The sequence below is a fragment of the Osmerus mordax genome, chromosome 22 (assembly GCF_038355195.1).
Source record: "Osmerus mordax isolate fOsmMor3 chromosome 22, fOsmMor3.pri, whole genome shotgun sequence".
Classification (NCBI taxonomy): Eukaryota; Metazoa; Chordata; class Actinopteri; order Osmeriformes; family Osmeridae; genus Osmerus; species Osmerus mordax.
The window spans coordinates 2,407,253-2,426,288 of NC_090071.1; the positions used below are offsets into that span (position 1 = coordinate 2,407,253).

The following is a 19,036-nucleotide window of genomic DNA, read 5'->3' on the forward strand; positions in this document are numbered from 1 at the left end:
GAATTTCTTAAGAAAAAGTGTAGATGGGGATGGATTAGCCGTTTAAAAAAAGGACATGTACCACCCACTTATAATGAAACATGCCACCGAGAAGGACATTGTATGTGTGCTGGTTGAGAATTGCACTCGGGAATAAGTAGTTATATACGCTGCTGTGTCCTTTCTGGCGGTGACAGCTGTATCGCCTCGTGCTGAAAAACAAGATGCACCATGACAATGTCAGTAGAAAGAAAGACAGGATTGGGTGTAATGATCTGATGAGTGACACACTGACCTACATTTACATTTAGCAGATGCTCTTATCCAGAGCGACTTACAGTAAGTACAGGGACATTCCCCCCGAGGCAAGTAGGGTGAAGTGCCTTGCCCAAGGACACAACATCATTTGGCACAGCCAGGAATCGAACTGGCAACCTTCTGATTACTAGCCCGCTTCCCTAACCGCTCACCCACCTGACTCAGCCACCTGACTCCCTTGACCATGACCTGTGGCTCATGGTCTGGTTGAGGAGGACCAGGAGGTGGAGGAGGACCAGGAGGTGGACCAGGAGGTGGAGGTGGACCAGGAGGTGGACCAGCACCCTAGGTGGAGGCTCTCCTATGCTGGCCGGAAATCCAACAACTACCCACAACCACTTGAGGAGAAGGAACACATACGCTGCCTTAGTGTACAATGATCATGATCATATTCTGCCCCAAGTATGATAATAGTATGATTATATTCATATAAGTATATGCATAAGCGTATTTGAATAAAGAATGTAAGGGTGGAAAAACACTACAATAAGAAATACTTCGGAGAATCCAACTTAATTTACACAGTAATAGAAATATCCCGTTCATGACAGTAGAACGTATAAGTAGATTTGAGCAAGTAAGCTCTGAACCGGGAGTCCCGATCTTGGGTTCCGATGGATCATCTGGAAAGTAAAACATATGTTTAACATTGTTTTACCAAATGTAAGGAACACTATAGTAGCTCTCAACCCTCTGACATATTGTTGATACATTACTTATTTCATAAATCCCCCTAAAATCACTCAGTTACTAACCTGTGGTCCCAGGTTGCCTCACACTAACAAGCCTAGTGGCGTTGTCGAACTTCATTGAGCTACCGTCTTTCTTCCCACAGTAATAAACCATATAATCTTCCATTGTTATATTCCGTATCAACAATCCTTCATCTGGTAGTAAATGCAGTAAATGCTAAATATACTAAGCCCAAGTTTGTAACTATATGCATTTCTACAACCATCTGACATACTTGTGTCCCTTCTTATTACATAAATTCCCTCTTAAAAACAATCAAGTTACTTACCTGTGGTCTTAGGATGTCTCGCACTAACAAGCCTGGTGGCGTTGTCCAAGCTCATTCTGAAACCCTCTTTCTTACCACAGTAATAAACCACATAATCCTCCATTGTGACGTTCTGTATCAACAATCCTTCATCTTGTAGTAAAAAGTATTTCTTCATGAAACCCTTATTGACGTAAAATGGAAATTTCTCATGCAGAAAGTGTAGTAAGAACATAGGAGACTGAGCCTCATGTTGTTTATACCAGACAACCCTTTCGTTCAGTTTAAGAGAACAGGGGATTGTTACATTTCCCCCCAAGTCCACCTCCATCTCTGTCCACCCATTCGTTCCATCAAACAGAATAATCAGACCTAGAAAGAGGTGAATCCACAACAAGCGCTTCATTCTGATCATAGAAACTCACACCCGGATCACCCAGCGCACTCGTGTCTTGTAAAGCAGAAACGCATTCAAATGTGTCTATGACCACACGTCTAATGTTTTTGGGCGAATGCGTTTCTATTGAATCAGACAGAGAAAACAGGCAATGACCAAGACACTATAAACACATTTTTTTGAAGGTTTAATTTGACTTCTGTTGTAGTTACATCAGTAAGAAAAATGCTATGCAATATATGTGCATTTTAACAGGATATGCTTTCAACACAAACCTTTCTTGATACTTAACTTATATTTAAGATAAGACACAGTTATCAAACTTTGTGTAAGTGCAAACCGACAATAGGAATAGGAATACATGAAATCTCAAACGTACAAAATAACAAATATAATCTTTCATGACCTTCCCTCAGCACTAAACATGTTCAGTTTAAAACATATTTCCAACTGGAAATACTGAGCAGATGTCGAACATCCTACCAGCTAAATGTTAAGTGCATTAGTTGCTAGAAAAACTAATTCAGAAAAGTAGTCATAGCAAAAAAGCATTTCATGATAGAAATTAAGTACACAGTTGCACATTGACGAAAGTCTGAGTTCTAACTCAGACTTAACAGAATTGGGCCAGGCAGCAATGATACACATGGTATTATAACCCCCTGCCCCCCCCCCCCCCCCCCCCCCCCCCGGGGTCATTTATACTCTCCGTCGCCCCCTGTTGACAGGCCTGAACCTCTTTCAATGCAGACCAAGAGGCGTTGACACTACAGAGGGTCTGTATGTGTTCTTTGACTTGTACTGGTAATAGAAAGGTGCTTTTTATCAGTGTACGGAAATAAAAGGTAGAGAAAATGAATGTGTGTATTTTCCAAACCAAGCCTAATCTGTGTTAAAAAAGATAATGTCTGAAGTAGACAGAGAAATGAGGAACAACAACTTGGTTAGTCACCTTCAGCATGACAGCCTCTGACTAAACCAAACCTTTGGGTGAACTTTCGTATTCCATTAACTATGTTAGCTGGTCTGGCATTAAAGTTAATTATTTAACTTGAAATTAGTCTTCAAAAATGTCAACATTTAAATATGCTTGAAAATAAATAACTTCCCGTTTTTGAAGATGTCAAATGACTCCAGTAAATGCTGTGTTTATTGAACTGTAAATATATATTTTAAAAAAATTAACATTTGTTGCTTTTGGGCCTTTCTCAACATTCAAGATTTTAAATCCTTGAATTACTAATTCAAATAGTCATTTGTAAATCAACAAATTACATAGTGTACACTCTGCAGTGTTGACAAGGAAGGAAGATAAATGGTAACTTTAAATAAATACATAAATAGTGCTTATAGGCTTAAGAGTATGGGACATACTCATGACCTTTCTAAGCCAATGACCAACTATAAAACACAAATGCATTACTTGTTACAAAGGCCATACACTCAACTCTGGATTTTTTGGCACCCCTGGCAAAGATGAATATTTATTTATTTCACTTTTTTGTAATTTAGCTCATCATGTCCTGTCATAGACCTATATCCAAGTATTTCATGGAGTTAATGATGTTATGTACCCTTACAAGGTTCCCAGGGGAAAAACATCCACACAACATAACCCCAACCATACTTAATACATAAATAACAATAAATATTAATTTATTATGATATTTTTTCCCCCTCAAATTAATAATCTTCAATTGAAGGTTGGATTATTATAATTTGTTCTCAATGTGACATTAAGCTAAATTACAAAGAGGTCACATTTTTACTCATCTGTGCAAGGGGTTCCAATCACTCTGGAGTTGACTGTACATACTCAACAGAAGAAAATGCTCAGGACTTTGTGAAACCAACACAGCACAACTCACACTCAAAGAAACCACAAACACTTATTTAGGTCTACACCTAAACACATCTGATGTCATGTTTGCAACCTTACAGCCTTTCTCTCTTTTGTAACTGAATGTACACATTGTAACCTAGAATCTTCCAGTCTGAACTTCTTTTGAACGTTTATCAGAAACACAACACTAACTATTAGTCTTTGCTACCCTGACTTGATTGAAGCATAGCTAACAGCAAATATAGACGCCAATATAATGACACCTATAATGACGGCCTATACCAACTTTGACCATCTGGATTTGAGAATATGTGCCCATTCATCTTTAGTTTCAGCCAAATCCAATTGAAAATCTGTACTGCGACAACCAAATTGACTGCCATTGTTTCTATCCAGGAAACTCAAGACCTTAAAACAGGGCATTTTGAACACATAAAAATATTTACGTAAGCCAGATTTCTTGCATTTGGATTAGCTGAGTATTTTCACTGTGGTGTCTGCTAGAGAGGGAGTCAGGTGGCTGAGCGGTGAGGGAGTCGGGCTAGTAATCCGGGCTAGTAATCCGAAGGTTGCCAGTTCGATTCCCGGTCATGCCAACTGACGTTGTGTCCTTGGGCAAGGCACTTCACCCTACTTGCCTCGGGGGAATGTCCCCGTACTTACTGTAAGTCGCTCTGGATAAGAGCGTCTGCTAAATGACTAAATGTAAATGTAATGTAAATGCTAGACTGTCTACCACAGGGCCCAAGCCACTTCCTGAAGTGCTACTGAAAAAGTTCCAGTCCTCATTCTAGAACACAAGCTTTTTTTTGTTACCTGTCGTAGGGTAGATGAGTCGTGACACATTGTTTAATTTGGTAAAAGCATTTGGAGGAGGGGGAGGAGGAGGAGGAGGAGGCCGAGATACTGTCCCCTCACACTGCTGCTACCTTGGAGATTGTCTTCCTCCTTTAGGCTTGGCTTATCCGCTAAATAAAAAACATGAGACACATTTGATTGCGACCCGTATCCCCCAGGACTTAACATTTTCAAGTGAAAACCAAAACATACACAACACAGAACAGTGCAAATGGTCAAAGGGCATTTTATGTTTGCCCACGACAATGCATCTTAAACTGATCCCTGATAGCAGTATGTTCAGTTTTCAATGTCCCGAAGCTGATTCGGGCTGTAACACTGTCACGACATACCTCTGGCTCTGACAGTGAGATCCACTTGACGAAGAATGTTTACTTCTGGAATGAAACAGGTGTATCTCCCACTATCTGTGACTTTCAGATCCTTCAGCAGTAGAGAGAAGTTCCCTTTGCGGTACTCCTGTGGAGTACCTACAGTAACTCTGTTACTGTAAAGAGAGAACTGGCTGGACACGTCCGCTTCCCCGTTGAGAACGTCGTACACGTTTCTGTCATTCTTGTCCCGCCAGAATATGTTAAATTCTTTAACAACCACGTCGTTGTAGATACACGGTAGGAGAGCCGCTCCTTGCGTGAATCCTTCAACTTTTTCCTGAGAAGAAACTGCAGTGCAGATACTAATTAGTTAAATAAATCCAAAATAACTCATATGCATGTGGTTTCTTGTTTTATGTACAAACCAACGGGGCAGAACATGTCACGGGGGCTGCATTGTATATTAAAATGTGTTACCTGTATTCACCACCAGAAACATTATATAAACCCTTGTGTATCTGTGAAATAAAGATAGTTTAGTATATTACAGACAATCACACAAGCACATTGTTTACCAGTGTTGTTACCCATGACCCATTTCCCACTGGTGAAATACCTTAGTACATTTACGTCATCTCTCAAGAGAACCTGCCTACCCTGGCTACACGCACATATTTCGACGTCATTGGACTGAAGTAAAAAATTAAAGACGTGTTGCAACACAGTCAATTGCAGTTCTCCATTTGAAAGAATGTAGTTTGTTATTGGTTGCTGATGTTCTTGTTTTGTATAGGGAAGTTGAGTAAACTGCAGTAACTGTAGTTTAGCAGTAACTGTAGTTTAGATCTCATTTAATCAAATTGGACGCAGTCTACGTTCCTTGATAAGGCCATTGACTGGCCAACACATATCTTAGCAGTCTAAACTTATATTGCTATATCTAGTACTGTGGTGAACTAGTTAGCTAGCCAAGTGAAGATAACGACGTAAACTAGCAATGGACAAACACGCCATCTACTTATCACAAGCACTGACCTGGCAAGCAAGATATTTACATTTATGAGAATATATTTAGCTAGCAAATTTACATCTAGTCTACGCAAGCGAATACTAATAATCGGAAGAACATGATGAGGCCAAATTGTAGCTATTAGTTTGACATGGAGAAAGCTAGCTAGCTCTACAGTAGTAACGTTATTTCTTTCAAGGCCTGCTACAGCATCTCTATCCTAGATTCTCCGCCGGGTAGTAATAGTACTACCGTAGCAGGTTAGCAGCAAACTAACTGTATAAATCATTCACACCCACCTCCTATCCATTTCTGCTTTACTTATATATTAATATTAGGCTAAAACCTAACTTAGAAAGTGAGTTTGCTGGCAAGTTACTAATTAAATTAAAATGGCGGAACGTAAAAGATCTTGTGGGCCCCACCTATCGCGAGACAAGCAACCGTAGCTTCAGACCCCAACTCAGTGATTACCTCATGTAAATTAGGACTTACAGAAGTTTTTATTAGGGTTCCTCCGATAGGGAACCTATTGTTATTGGTGGTATTAATATTATGTTTGTGCAATGGGGGTCAATGGCAGCGCCTAGACCAATAAAGGCCAGGTTTTCTTAGCGTTAAGAGCTTCTTAACGAATCTGGGAAACCCGGCCAATGTTAATAGTTGAGAAAGTTTACATGTTGAAACTGCAGCTCATTAACTACCATACCAAACATGGCCCACGTGAGACAATAGGTGGCGCTACAGTCCACGCCCCAATTTGTCCATGTTCAAAGAAATGCCATTTGCAGCCCCTTAAGTCCCAAAATTCTGAAACTCATTACACAATCTAAAGCCAACTTTAGATTGGCTTCTAATGGACAAGGGCTTCCGTCTTCATATAATTCTTCAGGGAGGAATATGGAAATGTTTACCTATCCTTTTTCAGAAATGATCTTCTCGGCTACAGTAACTAACTTGAATGTTACTGTATTAGTTTTGACAGACTTCGCTCGCTTGCTATCACGTAGGCCTAAACTGATGGGGTAATGGACTCTGTCTACCGTTAAACTATGTATAAAAAAAGAGACACAAAACGAGTAGACAAGTTTAATTTAATTGAGTTATCATTTTGCCTCATACCACAATGCCTTTTATTTGACATTTTAGTCTGAATTCTACACGCGCAAATTTCTTTTGGCCCAGCTGATTGCTGATGACAACATCACAGTCTCTTCACTTGGAAAGTGTAGAGCCATATATTTTTTTAAATATGGCCCTGGGTACGTGACTTTTGTCCCGAGGGGGGAGGAGGGGGAGGGAACGCGCTGTAAGCTACAGCACCGATACTGGTGAGCAGACTGTCAACTAATTGGGGGAAATAGCGACCATAAATGTCATGAACTCAGTCACTTGTCAGATTTTCCATATTTATTTTAGAAGCAACGATATTTCTAAAAACTTTACAGCACAAGATCAACAAGGAGAAGTAGTAGTAATGTAGGAAGGGCGCGACCTGCCATACACCCCAGAACCGTAGGTGGTGGTATTTGCATCTTAAACTTGGATGCGATCTGACACCCAACCAGAAGAAGAACAAAAGGTATCGTACACAGGAAGTGTAAAATATTGTTGCTTCAAGGCAGTTAAGCTTTCGTTAAGGAATATTGCGAGAATGATACGCATTTAATTTGTTTCAACAGCAAAATAATTAAGAAGTCTCAATGCATCCTGTATGTGGCCATTCTGCTTTGCTAGCCTAGGTGTCTTGGGTACGCATGCATGACAACAAAGTAAGTTTAGCTATCTTTGTATGTAGCTAGCTCGCTAGTAGAAAGCTAATAACAGCAAATGATCAACTTGAAAGTCGAAGAGCTCTAAACCAGTTTATGCCTAAATTAATTATATCTCTGGGCCCTTATAGTGTTGTCAACCATATATGTAATGTAGAGCAAACTAGATATCTGCATTCTGACCAAATGTTGCTTCCTATTTGCTAGGATTGGAGAACATTTCCCAGGGCTCAAGTTGTATCAAGAGTTTGGCATAAGATTAGCATACCTGTCAACGATTGGGTACAAAATGCTGGGGGTTGGGGAGGGGGTGTTTCTGATTGGCTGGTAGGTGGCATTTAACTGTAACTAACTCAGCAGAAAAATTCACTCCGTATGCCTCTGCCTCGTCCATTAATTGCATATAGTTGGACATATCCCCTGATTTTCAGCGTGAGAAATACAAGGTGTTGCGTGAGAAATGGTTGAAATGTGTGAGTCACGCCGAATGCATGAGACTTTAGAGCCCGGATTTCCATTGCTTTGCCTACAGCCGTAATCATATTGAAGTAGATGAGGGATTGTAACACTTGATAAGCTAACGTAGAGATCTCCTTTCCAGATGGCAGCGCCTTTCAAAATCCCGAAGAAAAAGCAGTCTGAAGGGGATAATATGCAGATGCTCTCGCCCTTGTCACGAATCCAAGATGCCAACAGCCATTTCAAGGTATCCAAGTTGCCTGTCGGTTAGGATAGGTCAGATGAACTGCAATGTCCTACATTATGATTCCTTTATGAAAATGTGCATACTTTTTTTATTTCTGTGAATTCTGCCACGTTGGGGCAGATTCTGCGCACACCTGTTACACCTTGCCCTTTCCCTATAGAGTGTGTAATGCAAAGTGTATAAAGCTGACCATGTCTGTTTCACTTGACTAGACATCAAACTGGAGCAATTACAATGGAGTACAACATGACAAGTCTCACCCTGTAAATGGGCACAGCTCCAGGCCAGATAACAGAAGGTATGTAGAATCTACACAGTGTGTGAGTATATTCTGACTGCAAAGATGTAGCTCCTCAGAATTACCAAAAGATAGAGCCCTGCAACAGTTTTGAGTCTGAGTTGTCTCAAAGACAGACTTCAGGAGACCAGAAAGTATGAATTTTCTAGCTAATCGACTCTGCCTCGGTTTTGCAGCACGCCTAACAAACCTACATTCAGGGAAGTCGTCAGAGCGCGACTGGAGTTACGCCATCCAATGAGATCCAACTCCAGTCAGCCAACAGCCTATGTGAAGTCAGGGCAGACAAGATGGGATCAAGGAAGTCACAGGGGAGACACTCCAGAGCACAGCAAATTGAAAACACAGCAACTACAGAAAACGTTACGTAAATCTCCCCCTTGTCAGCCTGTTGTCAGTGATGCACCTTACACTGGGGACAGGTCCTCCAGAACATCGCCTGGTTTCACCAACATGTAGGTTCGGATGTCACGTTGGACACCAGCATCCTCTACGTGTTAATTCTTCTCATGTTGACAGTCACAATCAAATTTGATTGGAAGCCATGTCCATTGAAAAGCTCATAGGGCAGAAGTTTAGTTTTCTCCTTTCTAAGAAGTATACAGTAGAATGGCTTTTAATGTGATGAGCATTTAACGGTTTACAAATTAACGGTTTGATCTCTGTACTTACTGTAAGTCGCTCTGGATAAGAGCGTCTGCTAAATGACTAAATGTAATTTAATGTAATCTCCAAAATCTCCCACCAGGTGGCGCCCTAAGAGAGCATCAGACAGGTTGTGTCGTGATGAGAACCAGGAAACTGGCTGTGTGTCACCACAGAGGAAGACTCATCGAACTGGGCTGAATGGTGAGGCACCCAGCAAGCGTCGAGTTTGGCAACTGACGTGTCTTTGTGACGTAGAAAATTCAACATCACTTTAACAAACTAACACTTGCCCATAAGTTCGACTTTGCTTCTCAGATCATTCATACTCTTGAACTAAATCGATGACTTAAACATGTCACATGCCTTTTTTCCCAGTCTTAATAAGTAATAAATTTAACGTGACCTATAAAAGGTATTTGTATAGCCTTTTGTGCTGCATCCTACATGGCTTTGCATAGATTGGCAAGCTGTAAAATATCCTCACTCATATATATTTGAGAGATAAGCAAATGCTTGACTTTATGGACTTTTTAAAGGAATACACTTCCACATCCTCTCTCGTTAAGTGTTTCTGCTATTGATCGTTCCCACAACTTTGAATATGAAAACACGACAGAATTTTAAGACTGGTTTAATTGTAATTTGTCACAGCTCATTACATTTAGTCATTTAGCAGACGCTCTTATCCAGACGCTCTTATCCAGACGCTCTTATCCAGAGCTCTTATCCAGAGAGATTACCTGATAAAAAATAACACACTCTCCCAAATGGAGTTTCCTCAGGTTTCTGATACTTTGAATGACCCCCCTTAGATTCATCGACGTCGCTGCAGCCTAGCCATGTGGAAACGGACTCTGAGGACTCTGGTCCAGAACTGCCAGCAGAGACGACCTGTTCCTCCAGGACCAGTGCCCTGCCTGGGGCTACATCCCTGGGCGAGGCGGCCTGGAGGAAACAGAACTTGAGAACAAACGGTACCTTGTCTCCAAGCACTGAGGTGAATTACTCATGGAACTGGCAACAAGCACATCTTATGCTTTATATTGGGAAATGGATTATATTACATTTACATTTAGTCATTTAGCAGATGCTCTTATCCAGAGCGACTTACAGTAAGTACAGGGACATTCCCCCGAGGCAAATAGGGTGAAGTGCCTTGCCCAAGGACACAACTTCATTTGGCACAGCCAGTAATCGAACCAGCAACCTTCTGATTACTAGCCCGAATCCCTAACCGCTCAGCCACCTAACTCCCTAATTACTCAAGAACAAAAGTGGACGTTCGCTTTCAGATGTTTGCATTCTTTGTTTTTCAGGAGGATAAAACGACTTGCAAACCCACAACTCCTGACTTGGGGCGGAACGGTAACAGGACCCATACCCGGTTTGGAACGCTGACCTCCGGAACCTTCCGTACCCCCGCCTCGACCTCTCCTCGCTCAGGACGGAGCTCGGACGAGGATGCGGTCTCCCCCGCTCGGCTCGCCTCTCCGTGTGACAGAGGCGCTGCCAGAACCCCCCTCTTCCGTGAAGGACCCTCAGCCACCAAGAGATCGTCACCCCAGAAGACTCTCCCCTGCAAGCCTGGAGACTGGCGGGCCGGGAGGGAGCAGCCCCAGGGGGCTGATCCAAAGCACCTCTCCCTCCATCTAAGACTCAAGGGACCCAAGCATACGTCGACAGAGCCAAGTTAGTTGAACCTTATTATACAGTACACTATAGTCTGTGTGTGTGTGGTGTCTTATTACGTAATCTCCTTGCTGATTGATGCCAAGCAGGATCTGGATGGTGCCCATTGTCTTGAGGGCGCAATGCCCAGAGGAAAATCCCTCTCAATGGAGGGCCTTGGACATGAGCCACTTTGGAATGGCATCAACATTACAATACCCTCTTGTTACAACCTGTCTCAAGGTGTTAACAGTCCAATAGGAAATACATGATGAGTTGTTGGTCGATCAAACTATTTTTAATACTCACAACCAATGATATGACGAGGCGTGATGGTCGGTATATCAGTAGTGTTAGTGAGAGACAATCTTCCCTGCTCCACCCACCTAACTCCGAAGTCCAACCATAACCCTGTTCACCCGAATGACGCGAATTTGAGCTATTCGTGTCTATTGCGTCTTTCACTTGAGTTGAACATTTTCGACTCAAGCGAAAAATTAGCGTGACGCTATGTCGTGAAAGTTTATCAATGTGGAGATGTCACTGACGTTTTAGAAGAAATTGAGGGCAAGAGTATTGTAGCTGTCTGTGGGCATCCTCTGCTATACGACACTACTTCATATTTGTTTATAGTCATCATTTCAGACATGATTGACAACAGAAAAAAATGGTTGGATTCTAGCGATTCGTGCAAATAAATACAAACGAATTCAAAGTGAAAATTTGCTTCATTCGCGCGAATAATGGTGAACACAGCATAAGGCCCAACCCAGAACGAGACCCAGCCGACAGCCGAGGGAGCGGCAGTTTACTTTTAAAGAAATGAAGGCAGCCCCTCATCCAGAACATCCATTACAGGAACAGCTACAACCCTATTGCTTATTCTGATCATAAATCAGGGAGAAAGGAGAGTTTCTGGGCAATCCCCTCTCACTTTGTCAACCTCTCCTTAATGCGCTCCAAAGCGCTGTTCAGCTCCAAGTGGAAAAGGCTTGTCAGTCCTGCCAGGCACGAGGATCTGATGCCTGGTTCAGACAGGCCTGACAGAGACGGTGTCACACACAGCAAGCTTGTTCCTTATACACCCCGGGCTAATTCCCAGAGCCAAGTTTGTCTGGAGCGTGGAGCAGAATGACTTGAGGGAGAGGGAGGAAGGGGAAGAGACGAGGAGGACGAGGAGGAGAGACACAGGAGAAGGAGAGAGGGCCACGTCAGATTAGCATGGAAAGATAAAGCTCCAGAAAGCCTATTAGGTCTGTGTCTGTCTGCAGCCCAGCTAACTCCACTCATCACCACCGTTACCAGGAAGTTAGTCTTTGTTTCTCCCCCCCAGTCCCCCTCCACCCTTACCAGGAAGTCAGCCCCCCCCCCCACTCAACTGCACCTTTAAGATGGAGTTACCCCCCCCCCCCCCCCCCCACACACACACACACACACACAACCCCCCAGTCGCAGACAAGCCTGGTCCCTGACATCCAGGCCCTATCCTCCTATCCTATGTGGCAGCAGGTATCCTGTATGGAGTCGAGAAAATGTTTTTCCTGTCTGCGCCAGTCTCAAGCATGTCATTGCAGTCTCAGTACATCCTAACAGCACAGCGTCAGATCACATACCTTCTGCCTCGCAGACTGGACGGCTTATTCCCCTTTCCCCTTGACTGTTCGTCCGCAAACATTTTGAATTCTGTCAGCCAGCTGAACTCATCTTGCATATTCGTAGCCAATGTCTACGTAGCTTGTATGACTTACCTTTACATAGTCAAAACCAGCCTAACGGAACCAAGCTCATGTACTCGTTAAAATAACCCCAATACTAAAGACCGATGCCTCACGTGACGTAACTGACAGAAATGGGAAATTTGTGCTTTAAGTTTGTGATAAGCACATAAAAATTATACTTTTTTCATTTGAGTAATAATAAATAAGCTGTCCTACATTCATTAGTCTCACTGTGATGTGCTTGTAAAACTGTCACATCACCGCCCCCCAAAAAAGAAAATTAATAAATGTACAGGTATCGGCTAGTACCAGAAAAGAAATATCGGTACTCGTACTTGGTTCTTAAAAAATTGTATCGGTGCATCCCTAGTCATAATGTATCTAATCTTTGCTACCTTCCAACTGTCGCCAGTTGTTCTCTCCAGTGACGAGGAGGCAGAGATGTGTGAGGGACCGCTCCCGGGCCCCAGCCCCCCACAGAGGGGCCCCAGCCCCCCGTCCGACCCCCCGGCCCCGGGGGAACACACTCAGGTAACAGGGTACAGAAAGGCTCTCACAAACAAAGTCAGTTTGGCTGTGTTGAGGAGGAAGTCCAAAATGACCTTTTAATTAGAGCCCGACCGATAAAGGATTTTTAAGACCGATACGAATATTTGGTGATTGAAAAATCAGATATTCCGATATCTAAAAAAAGAAAAAGAAACGCGTAACAAAACATAAACTGATTTCCCTAACATTAGTTATTTGTAGTTTACATTGTCATTTTTAGCAGACGCTCTTATCCAGAGTGTCACAACAGAACAGAGGAACATCAAAATATAAAGTTCTGATAGATAAAATACAAATTTAAGATATGAAACTTAAATTCCTTTGAACAAAAACACAATAATCACCAAAAAAAATCATTTATCGGCCATTATAAATGCCGATACCGATAGTTTGGAAAATGCCTAATATAATCGGTCGGGCTCTACTTTTAAGTAGGTCCTGTGCCACACTGGAAGGAATTATCTTCTCCCTGCCGGGTGAGCACAGACGTAATCCTACGGTATTTGCATCCAGCTGATGCACGTTAAAGGTAGTTTGTTTAAATCATCCAATCCAACTTTGAATAGAAAAAAAACAGATTCAAATTTAGTTTGAGAAGAGGTCTGAGTTGTACTGATGTTTTTCTAGACATGTAATCTGAATGTTTAACTGCACTCCAAATGTAAACACCTTTACACTGATCGACCCATCTAGATTCTAGTCATGTAGATTCTTTGTGTGCTGTGTGATACTGATGTTTCCAGTGCTGTGTGGTACTGATGTTTCCTGTGCTGTGTGATACTGATGTTTCCTGTGCTCTGTGTGTTGTACTGATGTTTCCTGTGCTGTGTGGTACTGATGTTTCCTGTGCTGTGTGGTACTGATGTTGTCCTGTGCTCTGTGTGTGGTACTGATGTTGTCCTGTGCTGTGTGGTACTGATGTTTCCTGTGCTGTGTGGTACTGATGTTTCCTGTGCTGTGTGGTACTGATGTTGTCCTGTGCTCTGTGTGTGGTACTGATGTTGTCCTGTGCTGTGTGGTACTGATGTTTCCTGTGCTGTGTGGTACTGATGTTTCCTGTGCTGTGTGGTACTGATGTTGTCCTGTGCTGTGTGGTACTGATGTTGTCCTGTGCTCTGTGTGGTACTGATGTTGTCCTGTGCTGTGTTGGGCAGACTGGAGAGAAGGCCTCTGGCTCCAGCCAGAGAGACGAGCGACCTGGCACCCCACAGCCGCCCCCACCCATCCTGGAGCTTCCCTTCGTCACCCTGCACGCCGGCGGGCTGAGGGCTGAGGCCAATGGCAACATTACGGTACGTGTGTGCTGGTGCGGTGTCTGTGTCTGTCATTCTGGGTTTAGAGTCCCGGTCCAGAAACTAGGTGAAATGTGTGTCTGTGTGTGTCCAGCCAGACTGGACCTCAGTGTTCAGTTTGTGTGTCTCCCCTCTCATCCTCCTAGCGTGTGCTGCCCTCCACAGTGAGGTTCCCTCCACAGTGAGGTTCCCTCCACACTGAGGTTCCCTCCACAGTGAGGTTCCGTCCACAGTGAGGTTCCGTCCACAGTGAGGTTCCCTCCACAGTGAGGTTCCCTCCACAGTGAGGTTCCCTCCACAGTGAGGTTCCGTCCACAGTGAGGTTCCGTCCACAGTGAGGTTCCGTCCACAGTGAGGTTCCCTCCACAGTGAGGTTCCCTCCACAGTGAGGTTCCGTCCACAGTGAGGTTCCGTCCACAGTGAGGTTCCCTCCACAGTGAGGTTCCCTCCACAGTGAGGTTCCGTCCACAGTGAGGTTCCCTCCACAGTGAGGTTCCCTCCACAGTGAGGTTCCCTCCACAGTGAGGTTCCCTCCACAGTGAGGTTCCCTCCACAGTGAGGTTCCTCCACAGTGAGGTTCCCTCCACAGTGAGGTTCCCTCCACAGTGAGGTTCCGTCCACAGTGAGGTTCCCTCCACAGTGAGGTTCCCTCCACAGTGAGGTTCCCTCCACAGTGAGGTTCCTCCACAGTGAGGTTCCTCCACAGTGAGGTTCCCTCCACAGTGAGGTTCCCTCCACAGTGAGGTTCCCTCCACAGTGAGGTTCCTCCACAGTGAGGTGTGCAGGATCAGTTCAGCTTCACCTTGGCAGCTGTATGTCCTGGGAGGCCACGGCTTCAACCTGAATGAGTAGAGCAGGCCATCGAAGCCTCTGTTTGCCCATTGCCCCCATTTCACAATCCAGCTCTGGTTTCCATGCAACCTTCCAAGCTCGTTTTTTTCCCCCCGTTTTTTTTCTTTCTGCATCGAACGTGATTGGCCAGTCTTGCTTTTTTTCCCTGCCTTCCCTGGTTGAGTTTTAACGCATGACATGTGTTTTCCAGCTATCTTAATGAACCACTCCCTGATGTGGACTGTGTAAAAGAGCCTACTCAGCAGAACACATGGGAAGAGCAAAGGGATGGGATTGGTTATGCAAAGATAAAAAATAAAAAAATAAACTGAACAGTGTATCACTACTTTAATCCCTAACAGTTTAAAGCACTTGCAGCACTTCATCCCAAACCACCTCGTCAGTTATTACAAAAACATCAGCCAATGCCTCCATAAGGCAAATTCTAGAACTAGAACACATCGTTTACAACCAAGGTTCTTAAAACTTCATTCCGGGCCTGTAAAAGCTTTTAGTGGCCCCAACAAGTGCCTTTGTTGTATTTAACGAGCAATTAAGGCATTGCGCTGCGTTGAGTCAAGGGCGCCAGATGAACTGGACCGTGGTATACGAGCGAGGGGAGCGTCGCGAACACATGGTCAGTGGGTTAGTGTGTCAGGACGTTCTGTTGTTCTCTGACGAGGCTGCTCCTCGTGACGTTCCCCCGTGGCTGGCCCGGACGCCGTGTCCTGTGCTGCTTGTGACGTAGCGTTGGACTACGAGCGCTGGCCAGTGGGGCTCGCTCTCTCCTCCCCATCCCCCTCCGGCTCCACCATGTTCCCCTCGGTCAGAGTTCTGGAGTCACATGATCATGTTCCCCTCGGTCAGAGTTCTGGAGTCACATGATCATGTTCCCCTCTGTCAGAGTTCTGGAGTCACATGATCAAACGTGTCTAAATAAATACGGTGTTTGTAGATTTTCTCTGGGCCGTCCGTCCCACCTCTCCTCTTAACCTTCCAGCGGGACATGATAAACACTCTCCTGTCTTTCATTCCTTCCTCCCACTCACTTTATCTGCCCATCCATCCTTTTTGTGTTTCATGTTTTGAAGGACTGTGTCAGCATTTCTCCTCCACTAAAATACGTATTCTCCCTCCCTCCCCCTCCCTCTCCCCCTCCCTCTCCCCCTCCCCCTCCCCCTCCCTCTCCCTCTCCCCCTCCCTCTCCCCCTCCCTCTCCCTCTCCCTCTCCCCCTCCCCCTCCCCCTCCCTCTCCCCCTCCCTCTCCCCCTCTCCCTCCCCCTCCCTCTCCCCCTCCCTCTCCCTCTCCCCCTCCCTCTCCCTCTCCCTCTCCCCCTCCCCCTCCCTCCCTCCCTCCCTCTCCATCTCTGTTTTTCTGTTTCACAGATCACAGATGACGGCATCACCCTGCCTCTGAAAGGTAATCACAGGCAGGTCCCTGATGACCCTGCATGGGGAACAGGGATGTTTCATCTTTACTGCACATGTGCAGTGGAGACGGCTGTCTGCTCTCGGAGTCTGGCACACGGCACCAGCGCCGCACCACATAAAGTGTCTCCCCGCATTAGAGTTGTGGTCGTCATGGCGATCCCTGTACACACCCCCTTTCCCGTTATGCAGATCTCTGTAGAACTCTCTGGACCAGGAGATAACTGAGGAAATGTTAGACATCTACAGTATCTTTTCTACGGGGAACCACGAAAGAGGAAAATGCAGACGTCCAAAATGCAGGTTTACAGTAGAGCGCAGGGGAGGGATGGTCATGCTTCAAAGGTTGTAAAGGATGTGAAGGCAGATTCAGCTCCTTAACCAGGGCTGGCTCTGACAGCTCCAGAACCTTCCCTGTCCAACACAGAGCCAGGTGATCGGGACATTGTGAGACTGTCCAGGATTTTCCTAGAGAATCTGTGTTAAGCCCCTGTCAACCACTCATGACTTAAGCTCATGTTATGGACACTTCAGTGGCCTGTAGTCTAGGTGAGAGGTTGCACCTGCGAGAAATGGGTGTAGCGACCGTGGCTGGGTTTGTTTTCTGTCTTCACCGCTCCATCCCTGTTTTAGCATGACGCGCTCCACACCATTTGTAATACACCCTGGATATTAAGATTGTATCATCAACCCTAACACCCAGCCTCACGCACACACACACACACACACACGCACACACACACACACAGATGACCCCTCCCCCTAGTCTCTCCAGAGGGGACAGTGTTAAGGAGCTCAGATTAAGGTTTTACGTCCACGAGAGCCTCAGACAGCACCTCCTCGCTGCCACTACGAGGCCTCGTCCGGCCTCCGCGCTGCCTCGGTAAGACGCTTAGCGGAGCAGCGTACGTGCAGACACGGGGGCGTCCTCCTGTTCTTAACCCTGCTAGTCCTCGCCTTGAGCTGGCTGGCAGCGCTCGACGGAGCCTCAGCCCGGTAGGACAGCGCTGTCCTCTGAGGCCTCTGAGGCTAAGATCATAAGAACTCCACTGAAGACCTGTGGCCCCTGCTTAGCTTTAGGAGCACCTGCCACTCACAGGAACATGAACCCCATTCACATCTCCCTCTTGATCACGCCTTCTCCTCTTCCTTTCTCTCTCTCTCTCTCTCTCTCTGCTTCTCTCTCTCTGCTTCTCTCTCTCTCTCTCTCTGCTTCTCTCTCCTCTCTCTCTCTCTCTGCTTCTCTCTCTCTCTGTCTCTCCCCCCCCTCTCTCTCTCTCTCCTCTCTCTCTCTGCTTCTCTCTCTCTCTCTCTCTCTCTGCTTCTCTCTCTCTCTGTCTCTCCCCCCCTCTCTCTCTCTCTCTCTCTGCTACTGTCTCTCTCCCTCCCCTCCAGACCCAGGGAGTGGGCGGGAGGGCGAGGGCATCTCAGTGAGCCTGGTGGCCTCCCAGCTGCGGGGCTACGGGCCGTGGGAGGGCGCCCTGGCGCAGTCAGGCTCCCTGCTGCGCGGCTGGGAGGGGCCGGCCCCCTCGCTGCTCTTCCTCTGGGTGTCGCACGCCCAGGCAGCCCTGATCCAGACGGAACTGTCGACCATCCACCCGGTCTCCACCTCAGGTACCTCCTCATCACTGGCCACTCGACACAAGCACTGCTGTGGGGATGGGGAAGAGATTTGAACAGATAAAGATATTGTGTATGGAGGGGCAGGGTGGAGATTGGACAGATTATGGGGTTGAACACAGAAGGGTGCGAATGCAGAATGCAGCTACCAGACATCTAAAGGAAAAGGGAGAAACGAGAAGGAGTGTTTTCATAAAACAAATAACGTGTGCGTCGTTAGAAGGATTAACCACCAGCAGCCCTAGACCATTACATCCTCCATTACATCCTCCATTACATCCTTGAGAGAGTTGATACCACTGCCAAACTGTTGAGTGCATGTGTGTGTCCTGCTTAGTTTTGTATCCACACCTGTCTGTCCATGGTTTATCTCTCCCGTCTTAATGTGTGCGTGTGTGCGCGCGTGTGTGTGTTTGTGTGCTCCCTCCAGGCCAGCCGTGTCCCTTCCTGATCCTGGTGCTCCAGGATCAGCTAGGTGAGCTCCAGGCTGCCCTCCTGGCCTCCATGCTGGCGGAGGAGGCCTTCAGCCTAGGCAGCAGCCAGGACCTGCGCTCCCCGCTGTCCTGGGCCGAGGGCCTGGCCCTCATCCACAGCTACCCCCAGGAGGAGCAGCTGCTGACTCTGCTGGGCCAGGCTGCACCCTCACACCTGGAGGACAGGGCTGCATCCACGACAGCGCAGGTATGGACGAACTCTCTGTGTGTGTGTTCATCACCCTCTCATCACCCGGTCCTGAGGAGGTGGCTGTCTCCAGCGGGGGAGGGGGGGGGGTGGGGGGGGGGGATGGC

The 19,036-nt window shown here is 45.8% G+C and overlaps 1 protein-coding gene and 1 long non-coding RNA gene across 4 annotated transcripts in view; one reads left to right on the top strand and one right to left on the bottom strand.

The window, feature by feature from the left end:
• LOC136965861 (uncharacterized) lies at positions 1 to 1,626 on the bottom strand. Of its 2 annotated transcripts, XR_010879348.1 has the most exons (4): positions 1,053 to 1,626; positions 819 to 920; positions 487 to 635; positions 1 to 191 (listed from the first exon to the last, which is right to left on the bottom strand). It is a non-coding gene; the product is annotated as an uncharacterized lncRNA (long non-coding RNA). The 2 variants fall into 2 exon arrangements; XR_010879347.1 differs by having other exon boundaries at positions 487 to 920.
• A 5,685-nt stretch (positions 1,627 to 7,311) lies between these two features.
• Positions 7,312 to 19,036, top strand: part of senp7b (SUMO specific peptidase 7b) — an 18,454-nt gene continuing 6,729 nt past the window's right edge. The window contains exons 1-12 of one of the 2 annotated variants that reach the window (XM_067260141.1): positions 7,312 to 7,490; positions 8,092 to 8,196; positions 8,409 to 8,494; positions 8,671 to 8,949; positions 9,243 to 9,343; positions 9,955 to 10,139; positions 10,459 to 10,831; positions 12,941 to 13,059; positions 14,232 to 14,369; positions 16,587 to 16,620; positions 18,024 to 18,242; positions 18,679 to 18,929. In XM_067260141.1, the coding sequence (XP_067116242.1) occupies positions 7,476 to 7,490; positions 8,092 to 8,196; positions 8,409 to 8,494; positions 8,671 to 8,949; positions 9,243 to 9,343; positions 9,955 to 10,139; positions 10,459 to 10,831; positions 12,941 to 13,059; positions 14,232 to 14,369; positions 16,587 to 16,620; positions 18,024 to 18,242; positions 18,679 to 18,929 (1,905 nt within the window). In that variant the 5' untranslated portion in view covers positions 7,312 to 7,475. The remainder of the gene's footprint in view (positions 7,491 to 8,091; positions 8,197 to 8,408; positions 8,495 to 8,670; positions 8,950 to 9,242; positions 9,344 to 9,954; positions 10,140 to 10,458; positions 10,832 to 12,940; positions 13,060 to 14,231; positions 14,370 to 16,586; positions 16,621 to 18,023; positions 18,243 to 18,678; positions 18,930 to 19,036) is intronic. The other variant, XM_067260142.1, reaches the window with a different exon arrangement.